The 25199-nt window shown below is 42.8% G+C and overlaps 2 protein-coding genes across 7 annotated transcripts in view; one reads left to right on the top strand and one right to left on the bottom strand.

Moving 5' to 3' along the window:
- Positions 1–6486: 6486 nt before the first annotated feature.
- ANAPC16 (anaphase promoting complex subunit 16) lies at positions 6487–16777 on the bottom strand. Its single transcript, XM_024201876.2, has 4 exons — positions 16698–16777; positions 13398–13552; positions 8689–8763; positions 6487–7313 (listed from the first exon to the last, which is right to left on the bottom strand). The coding sequence occupies exons 2-4, from the start codon at positions 13537–13539 to the stop codon at positions 7198–7200; spliced, it is 333 nt and encodes a 110-aa protein (XP_024057644.1). The 5' UTR covers positions 13540–13552; positions 16698–16777; the 3' UTR covers positions 6487–7197.
- Positions 16725–25199, top strand: part of ASCC1 (activating signal cointegrator 1 complex subunit 1) — a 60651-nt gene continuing 52176 nt past the window's right edge. Inside the window, exons 1-4 of one of the 6 annotated variants that reach the window (XM_026651014.2) lie at positions 16725–16923; positions 20581–20716; positions 21929–22028; positions 22973–23070. In XM_026651014.2, the coding sequence (XP_026506799.1) occupies positions 16756–16923; positions 20581–20716; positions 21929–22028; positions 22973–23070 (502 nt within the window). In that variant the 5' untranslated portion in view covers positions 16725–16755. Of the gene's footprint in view, positions 17055–20577; positions 20717–21928; positions 22029–22972; positions 23071–25199 lie in introns of all 6 variants that reach the window. The other 5 variants (XM_026651015.2, XM_024201873.3, XM_026651017.1 and 2 more) reach the window with 5 other exon arrangements.

Below are 25199 nucleotides of genomic sequence, written 5' to 3' on the forward strand. Positions count from 1 at the left end.
TGGCATCCTCTGCACAGCGTGACCTCGCAGACACCATACATGTGAGGTGGTGCCTCATGGAGGTGCCTCATCCTTTGCACAGTGTGAGCGCGTACGTATATTGTGTGTGAGGTCATGCTGTGTGCAGGATGACATTTGGTGTCTTCCATGCATCATGACCTTGTGCACATCGTACATGCGAGGCCACGCTGTGCGGAATAAAATGACATCCTCTGCGCGTTAGGGATTGCTGCAAACCATCTGCTGATGGCACGACCCCTTTTGAGGTCACAACTCACAGTTTGGGAACTGCTGATCTAACTGATTGCCATATTTGGGGGTGGGAAGGAATTTCCCCCCTGGGTCAGATTGGCAGATCCCCTGGGTGGTTTTCACCTTCCTCTGCAGCATGGGGCACAGGTCATGTGCTCATCTGAAGTAGTGTAAATGGTGGATTCTCTGTAACTTGAAGTCTTTCAATCAAGATTTGAGGACTTAAGTAACTCAGACAGAGGTTATGGATCTTTTACTGGTGTAGGTGGGTGAGGTTCTGTGGCCTGCGATGTGCCGGTCAGACTAGATGATCACGATGGTCCCTTATGGCCTTAAAGTCTATGAGACCCTGCTGTTACCCCAACCAGCAGGCAGCGTGTGCAGCAGAAGTTCTTCCTCACAGAGGAATCCTCTGCCTTTAGTACAACCAGTTCCAGAGCTGCTGCAAGTAACGAACAAATGAGGGGCTTGATCCTGCTCCCATTGAAGTCAACAGAGAAACTCCCATTGACTTAAATAGAAACATAATTGGGCCTTTAAGCAGCCAGGAGGTTCAGCCCTTGATGGGACTACAGCTGAGAGGGAGTTTATAGAGCTGCTGCTGCCACTGCTGTCTATACCCCAAACTTTGTTCAGAGGCTGCAGCGCTGGCTTTCATGCTCCCATCAGAGAAGCAAGAATATGCCTTTTACTATGCTTATTGGAGCTGGTCTCTTTTGTTTGTTTGACCCTCCTGTGTTTGGAGTATAAACTAGTGTCAGCTAAGTGAGTGAAATAAAGCAACAAGACTCAGTTATTTTCCTACATGCATCATTTCTGTGCCTGAATCTTTTATTCTGTTGATGCTGAAACAGCAAAGAGAAATATAACAATAGTTTGTGATTATGGGGAAAAAAAATACAGGGTGGAAACTTTTGACCACAAAGGTCAAATCTTGAAGGTGAAGACAGCTGTCTTCTGGAATTTAAGCAATTGGCAAGTTACCTGTTACAAATGTTCAGTGCAGTAAGACCTTTGTGACTTAGGAAAGGGGTTAAAGAGTATGTGTTGAAAGTGTGGACAGAGGTGATACTTGCTGCATTGACTTTTCTCCACTTCTCCCCTAGTGACAGTTAGATTGTGGTTCATGTAGCTTTTCTGTCATCATGGGGTAATTGTCCACAGTTAATAGAGAGCCTTGTAAAATTGGTCTGATGTAAAAATAATCAGAGATATGGACATCTCTCACTCTATATTCCCCTTGCACATTGCAAAATTCTGCAAATACTAACTTAAGCAATCTGTATAGATCCCTCTGTAGATAGTGGCATGACTCTTATCAGTTAACAGGGATTTAACTGAAAGTTGTCTAACTTGTAGTCCAGCACCTTTCTCTGTCTCCTCCCTTGTTCTGTTTCAGTGACTGAGATAGAGTGTAATTATAATGCCCTTCGTTAGTACTGTACTACATAAGGCCAGTTGCTTATTTCCCTGGAATGTCCTCCTTGTTCTTGCTTAGAGTCCTAAGGAACACATCTTCTCCTGCCCTTTCAAACCAATTCCCATTGCTAAGGCCCTGGATTGTAGCAACCATCCTTCCAAACAAATGAAGATGTCTCCCTTTGGAGACCACTAATGCTACTCTTTGATCAGGCTAAAAGGAATTGCCTGAAGTCACTCAGTGTATAGCACAACCTCTTCTTCACCCCAGTGCTGTCTTTGGAGTTCTCCCCCGACCTTCCCTGTTTTAGGAGCAAGAATATGGGTTTGCTGGATGGAAGTGCAGAACTGTCAGGAGATCTCCTGGGCAGGCCACCCATGAATTAAAGCACTTATTTGTCTATTCATCTATGCCTTTTTGTCCCCAGATTCATTTGGGTGGATTTGTTCCCCTTTTATTAGAGATGAAATCCATCTGGAAAGTATCTGCCTCTCTGAGAAGCAGGCTTATCTGTATTGTCTTGCCTTCCCCCTTCCTTCTGTGTTGGCACTGTTCCTGCTCTAATTTTTGTGCTTTCCTCTCTCCCCATAGGTTCTGTTGTACTCTTCCCCTCCTTATTGTATATTTTCCCCCCTCTACCACCTCAGTATTCACAGTCCTCTATTTCACCTCCTTTTCCCCCACCTCCTGTTCTTTGTTGCTTCTCTTCCTCACCCTGTTCTTACTCCTTCCATACTGAATGCTCTAAACCCTCATCTACACTACAAATCCAATCACGTTGGAGGACTAGCATGGTTCTGCTCATTAGTGTAGACTCTGTAAAGGACTATCTAAGGCATTAGCACACTTCATGGGTATGATTAGGGCCCATCTACTTTACATAACAGAACTGTACTTTTACTGTGTTGGGGGAATGACCATACTATAATCAGGTCCCTCCCAGATCTGGTTGTATTTATCATACAGACAGAGCCTTTCCTTTCCAAGTATTAAGGGCAAGGCGACATTTATAACATTTCCTATTTCTAGAATGCTGCAGTATTAAATCATGGGGCATGTTCATGCAGGGTTATCAGCAGGGACTAAACCTGGTACTCTCAGCAACACAAGCACAAGCTCCTGCCACTTGAGCTGAAGGAGTAATACGGTTGGCTGTCTGAAATAAGCTGTCTCTTCTCTTCACTGGGGCCAACCACCAGGAAAATACTGTGATTATATGCTGTAAATCAGCATAGTGGTCTACTGCCAGCATTTCAGAAATCATATTAGTTTCAGTGTATGTGCAGATGGAGTGGGGCAGCAAGACAGAGAAAAGTGCAGACATTCCACACTGGCACATATCAGCCTAGTTTGAGCTTTGACTGAGAATATTTGTTAGAATATTTTCTTGAATTTATATAAGAATGTCTCAGACCCTGCATTTTTTCATTCTTCTTTTGGTGTGTGGCTATGGATCTGGGATTCAATCATTTAGTTTTGGTATCCAGGCACTAGGACCTAGGTGAAAGAGAAGTACAGAAATATTTAGCTTGAGTCAGTACAAAATGTTCTTGTAGCACCCACAGGAAACCCCAAGAACATCTCTGAACAAGGACGTTTGAGGTTTTTTTCTCCCCATGCAAACTTTCTATTGCACTTCACAGCCTTTTCCCCACCCCTTCATAATGTTGTGTTCCGCAGTTCACACAAGATGTAAAATAGCACAGAGTGATCACTGTGATATGCGGATTAGTTTCTTGACCAGTTTCCTGATTCAATATGTGTGATGGTCATTTTTTTCAATGATAAATGTGAGAGAACTCCAAGTTTGTGTGGGACAGAGGTAAAGCAGTTTAAATGAGCTAGTTAATTATATCCACAGCTGCCACCCTTACATCCGCCTGCATTAGATTCCACAAAGGCAAGTGCCCTGTAGAACCATACCCCACCAAAAAGCAACTTGGGGGGTTTAAATCTATAAAGAATAAGCTGCATTTAGAGTAGATAAAATAATATTTTCTATTTCCATATTTTTATTTTCAAGAAGCCTACAGTATTTGCTGTTTTATATAAAGTGATCACTGGAAGAAAAAACATGTTGTTCCATTTGTAATACAGTACAACATGAACTTTTCACTTCCTTTCAACAGCACAGAAAGACATGTCTATTTTGGTATAATACACACATACAAACAAACCATGTATAATACAGAGCTTGATTTGTTTCTTTCTTGTTTTGCTGGTTGCAGTAACAAGACTGTCAGCATTGGTTTGAATATCACTTGCATATGACTTAAAAAACAAACAAATCTTCTCTTCCTTATAGAAAGAGTGGGGTGAAGTCTTATGGTTATAAGACGCAACTGAGATTCAGGATTCCTAGGTTCTATTTCTAACTGATGCTGAGCTGCTGTGCAACTTTGGGCTAGTCACTTAGGCTAAAGTTTTTAAAAGCAACCACAGATTTTGGGTGCCCAACTTGAAATGCCTTGGACCTGATTTTTAGAAAGGCAACCCCCTCCCCCCCAAACTCTTACTGGAGTCAATAGGAGCTGCTGGCATTCAACATATTTGATGATCAGGCACAAGGTGTCTCCAGTTTGCCACCCACAAAGGAAGCACTGAGTGACCATTTCTGAAAATGTTGGCCTCAACTTACTTATCTGTAAAACAGGGATAACAGTTACCTTGTAGGTTTGTTGTGAGGCTTAATAATGAATGTTTTAAGACCAAATATTAGACTATATACCCTCATTTAAGAGCCAACTACCAACTTAAAATTAAATTGCAAACATAACACAAAGCATAACAAACACCGTTTGAAACAGGTAATGTACATGTTGGATAGGTAGTAATTAGATAGACAAAGGAGTTGGTGCTGGGAGCTTGTAGGTTTAGGATTAGGGATTGAATCCAGTCAGTGTTAGGTTGCAGCCAGAGATTTGATGGCATAATTTAATACTTCATCTGTCACTATCAGTTTGCACTCGTTTTTGTTCTGTAATAGAAATGTTGGTAGGTGAATAGGATAATTTTTTATAGTGTTGAATCAAAGTGTAATACAGGGGTCGCCAACCTTTCAGAAGTGGTGTGCCGAGTCTTCATTTATTCACTCTAATTTAAGGTTTCGCGTGCCAGTCATACATTTAAACATTTTTAGAAGATCTCTTTCTATAAGTCTATAATATATAACTAAACTATTGTTGTATGTAAAGTAAATAAGGTTTTTAAAATGTTTAAGAAGCTTCATTTAAAATTAAATTAAAATGCAGAGCCGCCGGGACCCTGGCAGTGTGATTGCCACTGAAAATCAGCTCGCTTGCCACCTTTGGCATGTGTGCCATAGGTTGCCTACCACTGGTGTAATACATATTTCAAAAGCAATAGACTCAGGTTACCATACACTTATGTCAGAGTTTTGTAAGTTCTGGTGGTGTGATGTGCTGAGGAAAAATGGTCCAATGATTAGTGTGTCATTTTAGGATTTGGGACACCTGGGTTCAGATCTCTGATCTGCCACAGGCTTCCATGTGGAGCTTAGGCTTGATTTCTCTGTGCCTCAGTTCCCCATCTATAAAATGGAGATGATACTGTGACAGGATATAAAACTACTCTGCAATATCCTGGACAAACCTTATGGAATTAAGATAATCATTACTGAATTAAGATCAATGTCTTTGGGAACCATCGGATTAAAATACAGTTGTTTGTGTTATTGGGAGATTGTATGTAACTTGGGGTATGTTAATATTCCTCTGGTTACCAGCCCTTTGAAGCCACCTTCCTGGAGAGGCTCACATAGACTAGTTTAAACTGGATTATCTAGGGACCAACAGAGAGAGAGAAAGGATTTTTGGATAAATAGCCTGGTTTTAAACAAGCTCAGGACCTTCTTCCTGATCCAGCAAATGGACAGGACCACTGGTCCACGGAAGACCCCAGTCCTTAGGGAATAGTTGGAAGGACTTAACCTACTAGGGCTCATAACGCTAGGTGCTAGTTCAGAGGTGAGGTTGCTATTAACTTGTGACCCCTTTGCGAGGGGTTTGAAGGACTCACCTGATGGAGCCCATATTGAAGGGATCTCTCATAAGCTTATTAGCATGTGTGTAGGTTCTTTTATTGTTTTAATATGTTTACGCTGTAGGGCTTGTATAGGAATTACTTATGGTAACTTGTTGACAATTACTCTATCAGTCTCTAAAGAGAAAGCAAGCAAGCAGGCCTCGAGAGGTGATGGCCAGGGGAGCTGGAAGCTTGAGAGTGGGTTCCCTTCCTGTTCCATACAGGAGGATACACGTGCAGTTGCCTTGAACTGTGACAGATATTACTATCCTTCTTTCCAGGGGTGTTGTGAGATTCAGATACATATGATACATTTTTCTGGGGGAAATGTAAGTACTAAAATATTATATTCATAATCTGTTTGATATGAAATGTATCAGCACATGACATGATGTAGATTTTCTGAGTATGTAGAAATTGTGTGTATTAACTATAGTGTGTAGCACGTAACTGAGTAATATTGTATGTTACTGTTACACTATATTAGAAATAGATGCCTTGAATAGGAGATGGAATTTTATAACCTAGTAATATTGCTTTGCATTTTTGATTATTTTTGGCACATTTTAAAAGGATGGCCAGAGTAAGGCAAGGGGGACTTGGTTTCTTTTGGGCGATTTTTTTTTTTAAATTGGGTTTAAGTTTGGAGGTAGATTGCCATTATAACTATGGAGCTGCCTCTGTTGCTCCATAACATCCCATCTTGTCCACAAAACAATTGATTTCGTTTCCTCATGTTCCCAAGCCTTAGAAAAGTTAAAGAAACAGACTTCAAACTCTTGAAATTTATTGGCCATAGAACAGTTTTATACATTATGGTAAAATGAGAGCAGATTTCAGTGTCTTGAGTCACTGTCTCTGCATTAAACCACAGTTCCCTTCTCCTAATATTCTGTGTACAGTCAAAAAAGAAACATGCCAGCAGAGAGAAAAGACTCAGCAAAAACAAGGAGATCTAAATATAGAAATCGGTTAACATTTTCCCCTTCAGTTGACCCTGCACAGTTTATCACATTCATCTTCAAAAAGAATCTTCTTTCCATTCAGTGCCTTGTGCTTTTGCCCTCCAGGATTTGGACTCAAAACAGCAAAGGTATCCAGGTCCTGAATGATTGATATTACCTGGCCAGTTCAGGCACGTATACTCCATTGTGAGTATAAATGATTGGGTTTTTTAAAATAACCTTCCCTTCCCCTTTAAACAAACAGGTTATTCTCCAAGCCTTTAAAACTTATTGTATTTCATAAGGTAAAGAAACCAGGCCCTGCTGAATTATTACCAAATGTCTACCCTGCAGAAGACTAAAAGGATTTACAGTTTGGTGGTTGCAACTTACTGGATACTATTACAGAGCCACCTGGTGTGGATTTAAAAAACATGATGCAGCTGGGAACACACTGATAAATGGCAGCATATTTAAAAATCAATCCTGAGTGTTGTATATTTGTGTTGTCTTTCAACAGCAGTGATCCCAAAGCTTTCAGCCTGAGGATGGAGTGAACCCCAGCAGCTGCTCTATGGGCTTGTACCTCCACTCATCTGCTTCCAGTTCTTCCACTAAACCAGCTAGTTTTTCCATCCGAGCAACTTGTTGATCTACAAGAAGTCCAAAGATAAACATTTGCAATAACATTTCACTTAAATCTTTTAATTAGATGTATTATCCTTTGCAGCAGGGATGTCCTTCCCTAATAATCTAGGCATTGGAAAACAGTTTTGCTCCACTGTGTCAGACTAGTCTGAACATTAAAAAAAAAAAGTATTGATATTTTCCCTATAGAAGCAAAGACTTTATCAGGTCATACAAGAGAACAGACTTCATTAACCTTCTTCAAGGACTAAAAAATATATGTCCAGTGTGGGACAGGAGATGTATCTGCAGCTCCCTGAACATACTGAGGCACTAATGTGGATCAAAGACCACAAGAGGGAAACACAAACTTCTTAGTGTAAGAAGCTGAAAACAATGTGGGGCTATTTTCTTTAGCATAAATAACTGGAGGCCTTAAATGCAACTCAGTGGTATTTCTCTGTATGTATATAACATAATGTTTGAACCTTGCAGCCAATCAATTCCAGAGAATGTTCTAGGCATCAATGGCCAGAACCCTACTGATCTAGGGGAGAAATGAGGGGACACCTGGAGACCCTGCCATCTGATTAGCACAACCACAGATTCTAGTACCTCTTCTATAGATCAAACAATTGCTAGATGGAACCCATTAATGGCCTCCAGCATAATAGTATCCCATTTCATCTCTGATCATGCTCCCAATAGACTTTAACATGTTGACATTGTGAATGACTTATCTCCCACACCAATAATAATGGGGAGTATGGAGGTACACACAAAGTCCCTGACATGGGGAATAAGGAACACACACAACCTTTGGCAGGGGGGAGAAATCAGGGGAGCATGGTATGGGGAAAGGCATTGCAGTGTAAATGCTTCGGCTGGAGCCTGGGACCTCCCCCCTCAGGGGGTCCCAGAGCTTGGGCTCCAGCCCGAGCCTGAATATTTACACCACAATTTTACAGCTCCTCAGCCCAAGCCCTGCAAACCTGATTCAGCTGACACAGGCCAGCGTAGGTGTTTAACTGCAGGGTAGACATGCTTAAGTGAGTCTCTATTACAGCCAAGATTAGAATTTGTAAGGTTCCCACTCTCTACCCACTGTTCAGACCTCACCACTTGTGTATATACAGTACAGCACAGAGCAATGGAAAAATGAGGTTAGAAAGTCTCTGCTCCCACCCCCACATTGTGTGAATTTAATTCAATATTTGCATCACATTTGAAAAAGGACCTAACAATAGCCTCACTTAGTGCTAATTCAGGAAGTTAATTTAAATAGCCATTCTGCTTTTTGTGGTTCACGGCACAGTATGTTGGCCTTTGCTATATCCTCCTGCAGTTTCCTTAGTAAATTTATACACATGCTCACAAAACATACAATACTTGAGTGCTTACCATGTTTCACTTGCTTTAACGTAGAGGCAACCTGATAGCTGAAAACGGATTCACAAAGGAATCTTTCGGAGCCATCTGTAAACGGAAGAGAGAGTGATTTAATCTTTCCTAAGTTCTATGACTGAGAAGCTTTCTATAATTTTTATGTTCAGAATGTGCTTTTCCTCTGCTCACCTACTTTAGACACTTTGTCCTATTCTGGTAATGTGCAGCACTCTTGGCTAGGAAGCCGTGGGTTGAAGTCCCACACCAGGGCTTTGACTAATACCCAGTGCTGACACGGAAATGGAGCACAGAGTGGGTGTGCTGCTGCACTGTTTGGTATCACGGTACCCCTTTTGCCTGCTTCTGATGGTTGCTGTCGAGATGGATATGAAAGATGCTATGGCATTTTGATTAAAAGAAAATCTTGGTCTCTGTGCCAACAATCTTTTCCTTAATAAAACAAACTTGAATAATCTACAGCCTGAGAACTATTGCTGAGTTCATAAAAGTTGTTGCATTTGCCCACACAGTCATGGGTCTTAAGATCTAACTCATCTTTAGGAAGTCTTTGCAGATATAGTTTGAAAGGTGCTCCATAAAGCTCAAGTTTTCCCTATATTTCTGAAAATATAGCTAAAAATTAGTTGAGTAGCCTTTGTATGACAAATGACAATTTGCCTGTCCAAATACAAAATGACACAAAATTTCACCCTTAAAACAAAACTACATTGATTTATTGAAAGTGTAACAGAAGTGCTGCGATTTCAATTAAGATTTAAATGTTCTGCAACGCAATTACAGGACCAAGCACTGTGTCTGTGCCTGACAGTGTCCTGAAAAATGGTAGGAGAATGATAATTGAAGACACTGTAGAAACTCAGCTGTGAATGGCTTTTTGGGAAGTTGTAGGGTGACTGACACGTGTTCGTAATTGTGAATTACTCCTTGGCTGAGGGCAGTGCAATATAAAAACAAATGTTTAGCACAAATGGTTTGTGGAAGGCATCTCAATCCACAATCCTTGCCTGAATAAAAAGGGAAGAGGCCGCTGTCTCTCTCTTTAGCTGATAATTCATATTAGCACTACAGGGTGCCACATCTCAGCCAGTCATGTGCACTTTTGTCATATAGAAAGCACAATGAAAGGAGACCATGCTCTAGAGAGACGTAGTACTTGACACAATCTGTACTTAAAAAAAATAAAAAAAAAAAAATACAAACCTTAAAGCAAGCTATGGTCCATCAGCCTATCCATTACATATAGACCATATTATATTTGCTAAATGCAAATATAGACTCAATAAATCATAAAAGGGATACCTACATTTGAGGAAAAAACCTGGGCCTGATCCTGCAAAGTACAGAGCCCCACTGCTGTCAACTAGAGTTTAGAGTACACAACAACTCATAAGAGTGTCTTAAACTCTTTAGTACCACCTTTTCTCAACCCCTGACTGTGCATTATTACCTAATATAAAAGGTCTTCTCAGGGAAAACAATAGTTATTGCCTCATTTGTATGTAAGCCTTGCTCTATCAACATCATGGTTTATTCTTACATTAACTGATTCTGCACCTGTAGGCAGGGCTTCCAGTTTCCACCACTTTAAAATGTTTTGTTCAGCAACTGAAAGGGCTATAATACATAGCCACTTCCTTAAGGATGATAAAATCTAATTATCTTGAAGTTCTGAGGTAGAAAAGAGTACCTCTGATGCCACAGACAGATTACTGAATATATGGAACAATAGATAACCATGAAATTGTAATCCAGCCTACCTAGGCCCTTTAAGCCTACATACCAAAAATTCTGTTCTGCTAGCTGGACCTTCTGAAGCAGTCACCCATCAAGTCAGTAACTTGAAGCATTTCATAATTTTAATTTATTTTGAGGGCTCATTAAGTTCTGTGAACAAATCTTTAGTCAGAATTATTTCAAGTCTGCCATACAGACTAATGTCTAAAAACCTTAATTAGTGATATGGCATAATATGTAATTACTACAGCGCTATCAGTACCCAGCACATCAACTAACCTAAGTAGTATTAGGTGATGATTTAAATTTATCTAGTGCCTTTCATTCACAATTATACATACAGCTCCACTGAAACGCAGTCACTTCCAAGGTAGAGAGGACTGTAACTGACACACAGCTTGCTGTTGTGCAGTGAAGGGAGGGGAAATTCTGGCCATGATATTGAGGCAAACACCGGGGCTTACACAGTCATGGCCCCTATTCTTACATGGTGTGCAATAAGAGCAGACAGATCTCAAAGACCCTCCTCTCCCTCAAGTAAACTGCATGGAATCTGTTTATTTACCTCAGAGAAACAAAAGCCAGAGTTGACCCTGTTTGGATTTTAACCGGTAGTTCCACAGAGTTTAGGTGATGCTTAGATCACCCAAGCCACTGCTCCTTCGAACTACACTGAAAGAGCAGATCACATCAGTGCCATAACTGACAATATTAGTGCTGCTGTACAAATATAGGGCATTGACTTAAATGGGAGCAGGAAAAGACCCATGTATTCTAATGAACATAACACACTGTGCTATACAAAAACCCCAGCGCTACAGAACTAAAAACTATGAGTTTCAATTACAGGCATGTTGTGTTTCCCATAATCAACTGAAGGACCCTTTTGCCTGCCCTTGCACTCCTCCATCCTACAGCTAAAAAGTAAGGAGAAAAAGGCAGAAGGCAAATAGAAAAAACAACAGGGCAAGTGGAGGGCTGGACAATTGAGCAATTTTATGTATTAGAACATAATGAACATTAACCTTTCATCTGAGCACATCACAAATTATTTACCATTGTCAAATATTGTAAAATATTCCAGCAAGAATACTCTGATATAGGGGGTGGCCTATCTTTTGGATTGCATCATGGTGCCATCTGTTAGCAAGTCTACTTAAATATCTTCATCATTGTTGGGGAAGGTGAACTAATTGAAAGTTGAGCATCCTGGTTGGCTCGAATCTTTAAAATAAACATTGTATGTATATATTTATTTGTATACTAGGCCATTAATTTACATTGCAGCTTACAAAGGACATTAAACAGGTTAAAAGACACAGTCCCTGCCCCATTAGTTTACAATCTAAACTGACTAGACAAACATACAGAAATTAACTCATAAGGGAGTGGGGAGGGAAAGGAAGATTCACAGGCATTGAACTGCCTCACCCAACACAAAGAGAATAGATTCTTAGCCATTAAGCTGCTTGAAGCGTTGACCTGTTGCCTACCTAGCATAGGTGCATTTACAAATGACTTTTTTCTTTTATAGTTGCTATATGTTTATTTCTGCTTAATTTCATTTTTCTTTTCTTTTGTAACTGTTCAGTCTTGAATAATGTTCACATTTAAATGTTAACATAATATTGCTAAAAAGGTAATAGTAATTATTCATTTTTTTAGAACTTTAATTGTGTTTTGCATTTTTCTGAGTTAAAATAACTCAGGTAAGTAACTTTTTTGTAATTAGGCATATGTATTTATCTAGGGCTAGGCCTATAGGACAGCATAAAATCTTACTCTTTTTTGTTATTGCTCTAATAAATTAGAGCCTTAAAATATTTGACCGGTTAACTGACCAATTATTTTTGAACCGGTCAAATGCCCAACACTAGGAAAATGGAAGCAGTTTTCTAACCTGCATATATCATAAGAGCACACACTCATATCTAACTGGAGATTAGATGATTAGATCTAAATTATGATTAGATTTTAGACAAATGCAATGGCATTTCAGATACTCAAATGAAACATGTAAGGCCAAGTTCATCCGTGCTCTAACTCCACTGACTTCAGTAACAGCAGGGATGAATTTGCCCATTATTCAGCAATCTGAAAAGAGTCCCATAGGCCAGATCCATCTTTGTGCTACAGCCCTGTTGCATAAGGTAAGCTGATGCAAAATGGCCATATGGCACACATTTGCCCCACCATCACAGAGGCCCTGTATGCCACCTCTGCAAGTCCTCTTTGCCCTGCATGGGCACAGGGGCCCGGGAAGGCACAGGATGGTGGAAGCAACCTTCACAACTGCATGGCCCACTGGAGCAGGGGTGCAAGTTAGCCTTAGCCCTCAGTGCTACCCTAGTCTATGCTGCGGCCTAAATAGGCCATCTTGGTCCCTGAGTATTGGAGGCACAAGCTGCCTTGCCTTCTGTTTCTGCGCTGGCACAGCCATGAATCTGACCCTATGAACCTAAATAGAAGAGGATTTGCCAAAGAATAATATAACCCCATCAGTCATCTCTATAGTAATTTTCAGTTATGACACCAAAGAAGTAGCTAGCAATAAGAAGCTGACATAGTCATGCTCTCACTTTGTCAGATGCAGTCTTTCCTGTCCCAACTGCTGCCATGCTTCCTGTGAAGTCTGAGATTTTTGTTTTTATGGGTCTAAAAATCAGACTGTTTAGATAATTTTTTTGAACATAGGAAGGAAAAACAATCCTATGCCATTTTAAAGTTTGAGATAAATAGGGGTAGATAATTTATCATAATTTTAGGAATGAAGGAAAGAACATGGTGGCAGGGATATACAGAAAGCAGAGAGACCTAGTATCCGCCTACCCAGATCTCCTTCCCTTTACAATTAAATCCTTTGGCTGCTTTGTGCCTAAAATGACATTAAGGATCCTAACTTTTTATATATTCTGTAAACTGTATCAACAATAGTTTATTGACAGCAAAATGTGAAACACAGCAATCACCTTCTAACATTTCTCCAGCTCCTTTGGGGTATGTAAAGAGGGCTTTCCGTGGTGGGGCAAGTTCCGAGACACTGAATCCAGATCCAGTTACAGAGCTTCCACTGACTCCGCCAGCTGAAGACGATGAAGAGGAGGCTGCCATTTCTCCCTTTAACCTAAAGGCAACAGAGAAAATGTTACCTTTTCCTTCTCTAACTAATTTTTGCTAACTCAACACATCTTTTTGCCTTCAGAGACCTGGGTACAAACTGACTCACATTCATCGGTGAAAATTTGTTTGGTGATTCCTATCTTAGTCTTCCACATCTCAAGTCCACCACAATACTTGGCATCATTGGTTGTCTGATTGCAGGGCGTTATAGATCACAAGTAAGGTCCACAGGGAGCAAGTTCAGTGGCTAAGATTCTAGACCATGGTATTATAAAACAAGTAACTGCATGGCTGAGAACTACTGGCCTTTATTAGCTATCTTTTTTCACTGAAAAAGTAAATATTATTTTCTAAGTGGAGCTCTGCACCCTAGGAAGAACTGATATTTGAGGGCCATATTGTGGCTATGTTCAAACTACACCAGATTTCTTACAGCACCTTAGAGACTAACAAATTTATTAGAGCATAAGCTTTCGTGGGCTACAACCCGCTTCTTCGGATGCATATATGCTCTATATGCATCCGAAGAAGTGTGTAGCCCACAAAAGCTTATGCTCTAATAAATTTGTTAGTCTCTAAGGTGCCACAAGTACTCCTATTCTTTTTGTGGATACAGACTAACACGGCTGCTACTCTGAAACCAGATTTCTTACATGTATTTTAGTACAAAATGCAGTTCACAATTTTACCACTTGGTGGCACACAAAATAAAAAGAAAATAATGCTCAAATGCCTTGGCAAAATGGAAATACGAGTAGGAACAGAGTATGCATAACTAATTCAGTACAGAAGATTAAACTTGATTCAACTTCTGCAGATACTTTTTTCCACCACCCCACAAACATGAAGAGAAAGTCTCACTCCCCAGTTGTGCAAAAAACCCACAAAACATTCTAGAGAGCCACAGGACTGCACCCTCCTCACATCACTCTGTGTGAAGAAATGCTATGGTCTTTAAAAGGGTCTTGACTCCTCTGCTGCACTTTGCTCCTAAATGTGCTTTTTGTGTTTTATCTTTTTGTTTTTAAATTGCATTTGACAATAATAATGGTTGGGAATCCTTCTGGCCATTTAGCAGTCTGCCATCTGATCACTAACTCCTCACATATACACCTCCCACCCTGCCTTTAACACTCACCTTCCTTATTCTTTCAGCATAACAGAACTGCTTAAATATATTTTGATCGGGCATTTGACCTTTATCCTTTTCCATTTAGACACTGAAGTGTTTTTTGTTTTTATTACCCACTATAATTTCTCATCCATCCTTTAAATTTTCCTTTGGTGATGTCTACACTATGGGAACAATAGAAGCACAGCTACAGAACCCAAGATGAACACTGTTGGGTTATAACTGTGTTCTCTCTCTTCTCCTAAGGCTACCGACTCCTCGCTTGCCTGGCCCATTATCCTTATAGGACCTATACCATCCTCATTCTATCCCTTCACTCACTTCCTTATTCATTACCAATTCAGAACTTCCCTCTTGAAACCCAGGAAAGCTGGATGTCAAGCACAAAGCGGGAGCAATTATTCATCCACTCTGCATACCCATTTAAAATTACATTTCAGCTCAGCTTTTTGGGAATAGATGCTGATTCATCAGCAGTTCCATGTTTTGAACACAAAGCTGGCTACAAAGAGAAACTGTTCATGGTTGCATGGAAAGCCCAGGTCCTCAACGGTATTTAGGCCATTTAGGAAGTTAGAAGAGTAAATACTTTGAGGATCTGGGTCCTAATCATATGGCATAAAGAGCTTCTGAGCTTGAGGAGAAAGAAATTGATGAGGGTTAGTGAGTTTCCTTCTGAGTCTATCTGCACCTGGAAAGGAAACTAACTAGGATCCCACAAACCTAGCCACTCCTAATTTATAGTAGCAGGCTCTGTATTTAAACTTTGATGCAGGAGAAAAACAAAGGTGCATAAAAATGGGGGAAGGAGAATGTGGGAAAGTACAAAAAAGGAAGAGAGCAAAGAGCAGATAAGCGGGAGAGAGAGAAAACAGGAGGAAGAAAATACATATGGGAGAAAAATAGAGAAGAGATGACAGGGGGGTAAAAAACAGAGAAGCAGCAACCATGGTGCTAATTTTGGGGCAAATAATCTCCTTCAAGGTGAGAGAAAATGCAAGGTAACATTACTGTCTAAAATGTTACACCTATATTGTACTATGTTTAATGTTTGCATAAAACTCCTCTTGACATCAGTGGGAGCTTGACAGAGGATCGAGGGTGGCACTGCCCCTAACTCGTACCTCGTTCACAGCTCCTCTTCCTAGAGAGAGTCCGGCATCCCTAGTGCAGAGACATCCCTCACTGCACATTAACGGACTCTCTCATAGTGGGAAGATTATGATGTCAGTGAATTAGTGGAAGAGGGAAGGTCAATAGGGAAGCAGGAAACCACCCAGGAGATGAAGGTAGTGTGTGTAGGGATTGCCAGAGACCTTGGTCTAGGTGGATATTTGGCAGCCCCCGCGCAGTGCTTGGTGTCTCTTTTCCCTCCACATCATGGCTGAGCGAATGTTTCTCATTTTCTCTCGGCCCAGGTGTCTGTACATCCTTCACCCGCAAGCATTTCTGTGGGTCATCTGCCTCCGCGCAACCACTGCTGGGTTGAGGCGACCCTCCCTGCTTCCCTCAACCAGTACCGCCGGGGGGCGGGGAGGGCTGGACTGAGAGCCCCAAGGAACGGGGGCGGGTTCCTTGGGCGCGGTGGAAGCGGGGTCGGGACCCGGTACTGGGGCTGGGCCTAGCCCTCCCTGCGGCGGCTGTGGAACGGGCTGGTTGCCAGGGAGACTGCCCCGTGGCCGGCGGAACAACGGGGGGGGGGGGGCCCCCCCCCCCCCCAACGCCGCTAGTGATGGAGCGGGAGCGTGCTGGGGGGATCCCAGGCGAGCTCACCCCGGCTATGCCAGAAGAATATCGGCGGCAGCAGTTTCCAAATGGCTACTGCGCACGCGCAGGATCAGCTACAGCAACACAACGCATGCGCTGAGCAGCAGCTAGCTTCTGTCGGGTGGGGTAACGCTCTCCCCCTAAAACTGCCACCTACTCCTCCCTACCCGACGGCGCCCCGGTGATGAGGTGGCTAAGACCGGGCCCAGATCGCCCCCTCGCTCCGGCCGCCCTCACCCCGCAGCCTCACCTGGTGCCCGGCCGGCTTGGCGTGGCGAAGGCGGCCTGAGTGCGCGCGTGCGCGCTACATGCTGGGCGGGCGCGAGCACGCACGGCCCCGCCCCCTGCAACGCTGCGGGCCTCTGGCGGGCGGGGCCCCGCCCCTGGCCTGGAGCAGCTGGTGGGGCTTTGAGTTTGAGCGAGGCCGGTGTGTGGTAGGCGGAGGCCGGCCCGCCCCGGGACCGCAGCGCCCGGGGGTAGGTTGGCGCCTGTCTCCGTTAAGTGCCGGTGAGCCGCTCGCCCGCCCGCCTCACGGGCAGGGCCGCTGCCCCTCTCCCGGGGCCGTCACTCTAGGCCCTGGCCCGCTCTGCAGCCCCTGCCGACGCAGGTGAGTGCCGCGTGCAGCGGCTGCAGTGCCGCCAGCAGGCCGGCCCGGAGCGTCACGGCGGGGCTTCAAAAGCAACACATGGGAGGGGCGCTTCGCTTCCCCTCTTCTCTCTGCAAAACCAACAAACGCCAAGCTCCTGCTAGGGCCCCGCGTAGCTGCGCGCGGGAGTAGGCCGGCGGCTCCCCGCCTTTGTCAGTGTGTGCGGGACTAAGGCCTAAGGGGCCTGACACGGGTGGGGGTGTCATTGTAGGATTCAGGCCAGTGGCTCCCAGGCAACAAACACGTCACGGGGGTAGCCAGCCATGCACTGCTGTGGCGTTGCACCCGTCATTCCACACGCTGCATCTTGCGGGAGCCGGGCCTTATTCTGTAACCTTGTTACTGTGTCCACAACCCACTGTTTCGTCTCCGCCACCCCATTATTGTTTTGCCACTGCTTCTTTGTAGCATATAATCTAGGCCAAGGGTGACCATATGTCCCGATTTTATAGGGACAGTCCTGATTTTTGGGTCTTTTTCTTATATAGGCTCCTATTACCCCCAACCCCCTGTGCTGATTTTTCACACTTGCTGTCTGGTCACCCTATCTAGGCCTCAGTCCTGCATCAGGTTTTGTGAGCACAGATTCCTGCACTAATGCAATTTTGTCAGCCTCACATATTAAAAAAATCACAACTCAACTCAAATATAACAAAATTGGCTTTAAAATAATGAAAAACACCCATCAAAGTAAAAAAGCTTTGTTCTTTTTTGTCTTCTGGTTTTGGGGCTTTTAGGGTGCCCTTGCTTAGCATTTTCAAGCTTTTACCCTACAACCACAAGAACTAGGAAGGAACTTACTTTTTTTTCTTTAGATAAAAACTGAGATTATTACATAATTACCTCTAGAACCTGGAGTTTTAAGGAAAGCATTATAGGTGGTGAGACTGGTGACAAAATATTTGTTGACCTAGATTAGATTAAACAGATTTTTTTTTTTTTTTTAAACAGAGACAGGTTTTTTTCCTTCATAGTGTCATCATAATGCAGAGTTAAGGTTTCTGCCAGGGCCGATTCCCCGAATCGGGCCCCGCGCCTAAGAGGGCCCTGCGCCCTAAAGAAGAGCGCCTAACTTAGGTGCCTTTTTAATTTTTACTCACCCGGCGGCGGTCCGGGACTTCAGGGGCGGGTCCTTCACTTGCTCCGGGCATTTCTGATAAAGGAGAAACTCTCGGTTATGAAGATTAATGGGAGGAGGGAATGAAATTCAATCTTTGCCTATACCGGGGTGGGCAAACTTTTTGGCCTGAGGGCCGCATTGGGTTTTTTAAATTGTACGGAGGGCCGGTTAGGGGAGGGGGTCGTGGCCCGGCCCCCACCTCCTATCTGCCACCCCCCGGGCCTCCTGCCCCATCTAGCCCCCCCTGTTCCCTGATGGCCCCCCCTGGGACCCCTGCCCCATCCACACACCCCTGCTCCCTGTCCCCTGACCGCCCCCGGACGCCTGCTGCCCCATCCAATCCCTCCTCTCATTCCTGACGCTCCCCCCCCCCTCGGGATCCCTGTCCCATCCAATCACCCCTTCTGCCTGTCCCCTGACTGCCCCTGGAATCCCTGGCCCCTGGCTGCCCCCTCCACACACACCCTGACTGCCCCCCCCCGGACCCCCCCCCCCATTCAACCCCCTGTTCCCTCCCGACTGCCCTGACCCCTATCCACACCCCTGACCATCACCCCGAACTCCCCTGCCCTCTATCCAACCCCCCCTGCTCCGTGCCCCCTTACCGTGCTGCCTGGAGCACTGGTGGCTGGCGGCGCTACAACCGTGCCACCCGGCTGGAGCCGGGCCACGCTGCTGCCGCCATCACCACGCAGGCCAGAGACTGGGTCAGGCCAGGCTGTGCAGCTGCGCTGCCCCAGTTCACAGCCCCCCACCCAGAGCATTGCGCGGCAGCGGAGCGAGCGAGCTAAGGCTGTGGGAGAGGGGGTACAGCGGGGGAGGGGCCGGGGCTAGCCTCCGGGGCCAGGAGCTTGGGGGCCCGCGGGCCGTAGTTTCCCCACCTCTGGCCTATACTGTACACAAGTTTTCAATAAGTTCTAATTAGATGGGAGTTTGAAGACTGTGACAGGCCAAAGTTAAAGTTTGGGTGCCTCAACTGTTTGTTTATATACCTTCATATATTTAGGTTTATTTTTAAATTTAACTCAATTTCCTATCCCAGGTGTATAATGGCTGACTTTTGGATAATTACAATATATCTAAAATTTTTTGATTTGTATTTCAATCTTAACTCTGTTTTAACATAGCTTTTTGTCAGGGAATTTCCTTTTTTTTTTTTTTTTTTTTTTTTTTTAATTAAAAATTTCCTACAGGGACTCTAAGTAAGATACTCAGAGTATGTTACCATGTAATATTTTTAATGATTTGAAGATCTGCAGTTTCACACATACATATATATTTTTTAATTTTGAACTTTTACCAGATATAGATACACAGTGGCTGCTTTATCTCACTCTGGAGCAGCACAGAACAGCTAAAGTATTTTGCGTAGTTAACCTGAGTTTGCAGCTGCTTTGTTTTGCCAGCGTAGTGCAAAACAGCTGCAAATGTACTCATCACTTTCTTCCTCATGCCCTCCAAAACTCCCTCTTCCTCTTGCTCTCGCACACATAGAACTTAGGCCAGGAAATAGGGGGAAACTGTTGAGTAGATCTGGTGCAATGGGTTGCTTTTGAAAAGATATTTAGGATCAAAGGTCATTTTTGTTGTTGTTTTTCATAACCAGAAGTTTATCTGTCAGGAAGAATTGTCCTCTTTTAAAATGGCCGTCATCTCCTATTGCTCTCAATCACCCTGAAGCCACAGCGGCCATCAGGGAAGATGGAGGCTTTCTGTGCTGTGAGGAGGCAGAGACAGGCCCATTGATAACAGCAAGAGAGAGACTTCTGTGGCTTTGCTCCTTTTGAGAACAATGGGAAATGGCAGTGCTTTTGAAAAAAGGCAGTTCTGTGCAGAATTCTCTGTAGTAGACTATTGTATTTTTCAGCCTCTGCTGAAGGAGAAAATTTCAGTTATGAAAAATGTCGGAAAATTGACTGCCAATCCTAAAAAATAATTTAAAATGTGTAGTATATGCACAACATTTCTGTGAGTTTTTAATTATAACACGTGAATTTCAAAGAGTTTGTGGTTGATCATTAGGGACCAAAAAAAAAAAGGCTGGTGCTGGGAGCTAAATCTCTTACACTTATATTTCTTAAAGTTTGCTTAAATTTCTCAGTTTCTAATTAAGACTACTTGTAAATTCTCAGAAAACAGTCTTTCAGTAAGAAATTAATGTGCTGTAATATTGGGGAAGAAACATTATTGCTGTATTATTCATATGTAACAAAAAGGATGAATCCCTTGTTTTAAGTGTAAAACTCAGCCTTAACTACAGAGTCTCTACAGATGCCTCCATGATAACCTCTTAGAAAGTACATATAGGAAACCTAGGAATTTACAATTTCTAGGGAGATGTCAGCAGAATTATTTTTATTTCAGTAGGGTGCCATCATTGGCAGGAAGAGCACAATGGAAGTTCTGCGTCCAACACTTATAAGGATTGGAGGGCGCATTTATAGGAAAAATATTATTCGACAACAGTCCTATCCAAATGAAGAAGAGGATGATTTCTATGCAGGTAAAACCTAATATGCAGGGGCCCAATCTAGTATTAATATAATATATTGCAAAGTGGGGAATTAGCATTCAAGACTTACAGGGAGTTAGCAAACTCAGACTCTGAGCCTATGAAGAGCTCCTTGTGGGCACAGGGGTCTGCCCTTATTGCAGGAGTGGGGATGTAGTCTTTTGAGTGAAGAAACACTTTGCATTGTTCTCTAGCAGTCCTGGCCGAGGCGCAGAGTAAATTCTGGTTACAAAGTGTTGGCTTAGGTGATAGTGAATTTGCCGTGGGTTGCTGGCTATCAGTTAATTTGTTGATTGAAAAATTCAGCAAAACAATGTTATCTGTGTTTAAAAAAAAATCTTTTATTTAAAATGATCAGTAAAAATGTTAAGAGTTTGTAGAGAATATTTTTTCCCTATTTGTGCATTGTTCTTGGTATTTTCCACAGTGAGTTTAATCTCAGAGTTAATAGGAGTTGAGGTCATTTAGCACCTCCTTGGAAATGCTCAGGACCTTTCGATATTGGCCCTTAAATGGGTGTCGTCTTGTGGCCATCTGATGTGGATTTTGAAAGATATCACCTATTTACATGGCTAACTGTTCCTTTTCTATTTTGGTGTACTCACCTGTATGTGTACCATATTAGGTAATGTTTATGTGGGTCCTTGTAAATATAGAAAAGCCCAAGAATATCTGGTAAACATCCACCATTTTTTTCAAATAGAAAAGATTGAAAGAACTGGGCAAATTCTAATAAACTTCTTGCCACCCGAACCCACCCCTGCTCACATTGAGCTAACCAGGTTTGGTTGAAAAACAAACATGACTAAGTGGTCCATGGGTGAGAGGTGGGTCTTTAGATCCTCTGATACTTAGTTCTCTGAAAAGGGCAAAAGGCCAGTGGGCTACCGCTCAACAGGCAGAACAATTCTTTAAAAAAACCCTGTTGGGCCACTGGGCTATTTTGCAATTGCAACCAAGAGAAAAACTGTTCTGTAGCGGGCTGAAACTGCTACTTTTTTAACCCTCCAAGAATGGAAGATTTAAAAGTAGTGTCATGATGTTTTTCTGAGCAGGTAGTAAGGTAAAATAAAAGCCGCAACTGTGACAGAAGGAGCCACTTTGTTCTTTTATTTAACCTTGGGAGAAGAAAGCCGGTGAGAATGTTGCATCACATGAAACACTGTCAACCTTTATAGAACAGTTTGATTTTCTACTTTATAGGCCCTGGGGATCCTACAGATGAGCCTTGTGATGCCTTCATGGTGGAAGAGACTGAGAGAGGTTTCCAGTGTGCAGTGGAGGTTCCCAGCCCACTATACAAGTGAGCCTACATGTTGTTTTATTTGAATCCTCTTTTACAGATGAATCTGTCAGGGAAGTTGGATTCTCAGAGGCAGCTATAGATTCTAGACTTCTCAAATAATTTCCATTTTGTGGAGAGCTCTGTATTTGTGTGGGGGAAAGGGGTGTGGATCCCTTTCCAATGTATCCGTTTCACATTTGGCACTTGGCTCTCACCATGGTGGCAACTGTATCTTGTGCTTTCTTGCTGATAGCAGTTTTTTGAGCATCTGCTCTTCAGGACGTGAAAGCAAGCCAGGAAGATGGAACAATGTGGGGAGAGACTGAGGTAAGCAGCCAGGCCAAGGGAAGCTGTGAACACTTTGTGAAAAGGCACATTCAAGATTGCAGTGTTTTGCTAATTGAATATTTGAAGTGAAATAATTTAATGTTCACTTAGGGTATGTCCATACTTTGAACTGGAGGTGTGATTCCCAGCTGGAGGAGACGTCCCCAGAAAATGGAGTGTAGGCACAATAGTGTGAACAGTAGGAGGGGTTCACACTGCTGTGGCTGCACTCCATTTTTAGTACACTAGCTTGCTCAGAGTTAGTGCAGGTATGCCTCCTCAACTTGGGAACTGCACCCCAGCTAGAAGTATAGACATATGCTTGGAAGTATTTAGCTGATATGACAGCTTTGTCCAGTAATATTTGCCAATTTTTAAAGAATGGTTATATTACAATTATATACACAATTTTTTATTTCAGTATGTATGGATGGTTAAAATGACTATGCTGAATTGTGTTCCTTTGCTACATGTTTTCTAGGTCTCTGCTACATGTTCTCTTTGGTGGCTGAATGATATGGTAGTTTCCCCCTTCTACCCCCAAGAAAGAAAAGAATAAAGCAACCAAACCCTGCCTAGAAAAATAAAATAGTGACATTTTTGTGCATGACAGTATAGTATTTGTATGTCTGTAGGTATATCATTGGGAAAAAAGGAGAAACCAGGAAGAGACTGGAAACAGAGACTCGAACTTCCATCAGCATTCCCAAGCCTGGAATGGAAGGACAAATCGGTGAGCTTTAATGTGCACAAGATGAATGAATGCTCTCTTGTCCGCTCCACCTTTGGTGTGTGTTTTGTGCACAGGACTGACAATCAGGAGACTGCTCTTCTATTCTCAGCTCTGACACATCACTGACTCTGTGACCTTGTACAAGTCACTTAACTTTTCTTTTTACCTTGTTTTCTCTGTCTTACCTTTGTAAAGTGCTTTAATATCTGTAGATGAAAAGTATTATTTAAGACCCTAATCCTCCTAACACGAGCATATTCATTACTTTAAGCCTCTGGGTAGTTCCACTGAAGTCAAACCTAGCAGTAGTCCAAAGTTAAGCGTATGTGTAAGTTTCTGCAGGATTTAGGGCGTAAGTTCTTGAATAATTATTTTTATATTAACAGCAATATTAATGGGGAGTTGTACATACATAGCAAGGCATCTTCTCTCAATGTGTATGTACATGTGGAATAAACTTTCTTTAAAAGCACCATAGGTCATTATAAAGCTGTCTTTTTTAAAAAAAAGAGGTATTCTAATAACACTTGCATCTTTTGTTCTTGTTACTAGAACTTCACAATGAAAATGAGTGGGTTTGTAATGTATGCTCCCGTTACACTTAGTTTTATAATGACAAAGAGCATCATAATGCCCATAATATACTGTACTTTGTGGCTTTTACAAAAGAAATGGAATGTCTGAAGCAGACACACACTGCAGCATGTTATGGGCATTATGATAATATTAGTGTCACATGTCCTGGTAATTATATACATAAATGTGTGTAAAAAAAAAAAAAAAAAAAGTCTTTCATAGAATATCAGGGTTGGAAGGGACCTCAGGAGGTCATCTAGTCCAACCCCCTGCTCAAAGCAGGACCAATCCCCAACTAAATCATCCCAGACAGGGCTTTGTCAAGCCTGACCTTAAAAACTTCTAAGGAAGGAGATTCCACCACCTTCCTAGGTAACCCATTCCAGTGCTTCACCACCCTCCTAGTGAAAAAGTTTTTCCTACTATCCAACCTAAACCTCGCCCACTGCAACTTGAGACCATTACTCCTTGTTCTGTCATCTGGTACCACTGAGAACAGTCTAGATCCATCCTCTTTGGAACCCCCTTTCAGGTAGTTGAAAGCAGCTATCAAATCCCCCCTCATTCTTCTCTTCTGTAGACTAAACAATCCCAGTTCCCCCAGCCTCTCCTCATAAGTCATGTGCTCCAGCCCCCTAATCATTTTTGTTGCCCTCCGCTGGACTCTTTCCAATTTTTCCACATCTTTCTTGTAGTGTGGGGCCCAAAACTGACACAATACTCCAGATGAGGCCTCACCAATGTCGAATAGAGGGGAACAATCACATCCCTCCATTTGCTGACAATGCCCCTACTTATACAGCCCAAAATGCCGTTAGCCTTCTTGACAACAAGGGCACACTGTTGACTCGTATCCAGCTTCTCGTCCACTGTAACCTCTAGGTCCTTTTCTGCAGAACTGCTGCCTAGCCATTCAGTCCCTAGTCCAGGGGTCGGCAACCTTTCAGAAGTGATGTGCCGAGTCTTCATTTATTCACTCTAATTTAAGGTTTCGCGTGCCAGTAATACATTTTAATGTTTTTAGAAGGTCTCTTTCTATAAGTCTGTAATATATAACTAAACTATTGTTGTATGTAAAGTAAATAAGGTTTTTAAAATGTTTAAGAAGCTTCATTTAAAATTAAATTAAAATGCAGAGCCCCCAGAACCTGGGCAGTGTGAGTGCCACTGAAAATCAGCTCGCGTGCCGCCTTCGGCACGTGTGCCATAGGTTGCTACCCATGCCCTAGTCTGTAGCAGTGCATGGGATTCTTCCGTCCTAAGTGCAGGACTCTGCACTTGTCCTTGTTGAACCTCATCAGATTTCTTTTGGCCCAATCCTCTAATTTGTCTAGGTCCCTCTGTATCCTATCCCTACCCTCCAGCGTATCTACCACTCCTCCCAGTTTAATTTCATCTGCAAACTTGCTGAGGGTGCAGTCTACACCATCCTCTAGATCATTAATGAAGATATTGAACAAAACCGGCCTCAGGACCGACCCTTGGGGCACTCTGCTTGATACCGGCTGCCAACTAGACATGGAGCCATTGATCACTACCCGTAGTATTTAAAA

The sequence above is a fragment of the Terrapene carolina genome, unplaced genomic scaffold (genome assembly GCF_002925995.2).
Source record: "Terrapene carolina triunguis isolate 2854851 unplaced genomic scaffold, T_m_triunguis-2.0 Scaffold95, whole genome shotgun sequence".
NCBI lineage: Eukaryota > Metazoa > Chordata > Testudines > Emydidae > Terrapene > Terrapene triunguis.

Excerpts from the sequence above, each read along its gene's own strand:
- ANAPC16 (XM_024201876.2), bottom strand. The coding sequence starts at position 13,539 with ATGGCAGCCTCCTCTTCATCGTCTTCAGCTGGCGGAGTCAGTGGAAGC. Across the intron at positions 8,764-13,397 it reads AGCTGGAGAAATGTTAGAAG|ATGGCTCCGAAAGATTCCTT; the intron begins GTGATTGCTGTG and ends TTCCGTTTACAG. Across the intron at positions 7,314-8,688 it reads GTTAAAGCAAGTGAAACATG|ATCAACAAGTTGCTCGGATG; the intron begins GTAAGCACTCAA and ends GACTTCTTGTAG.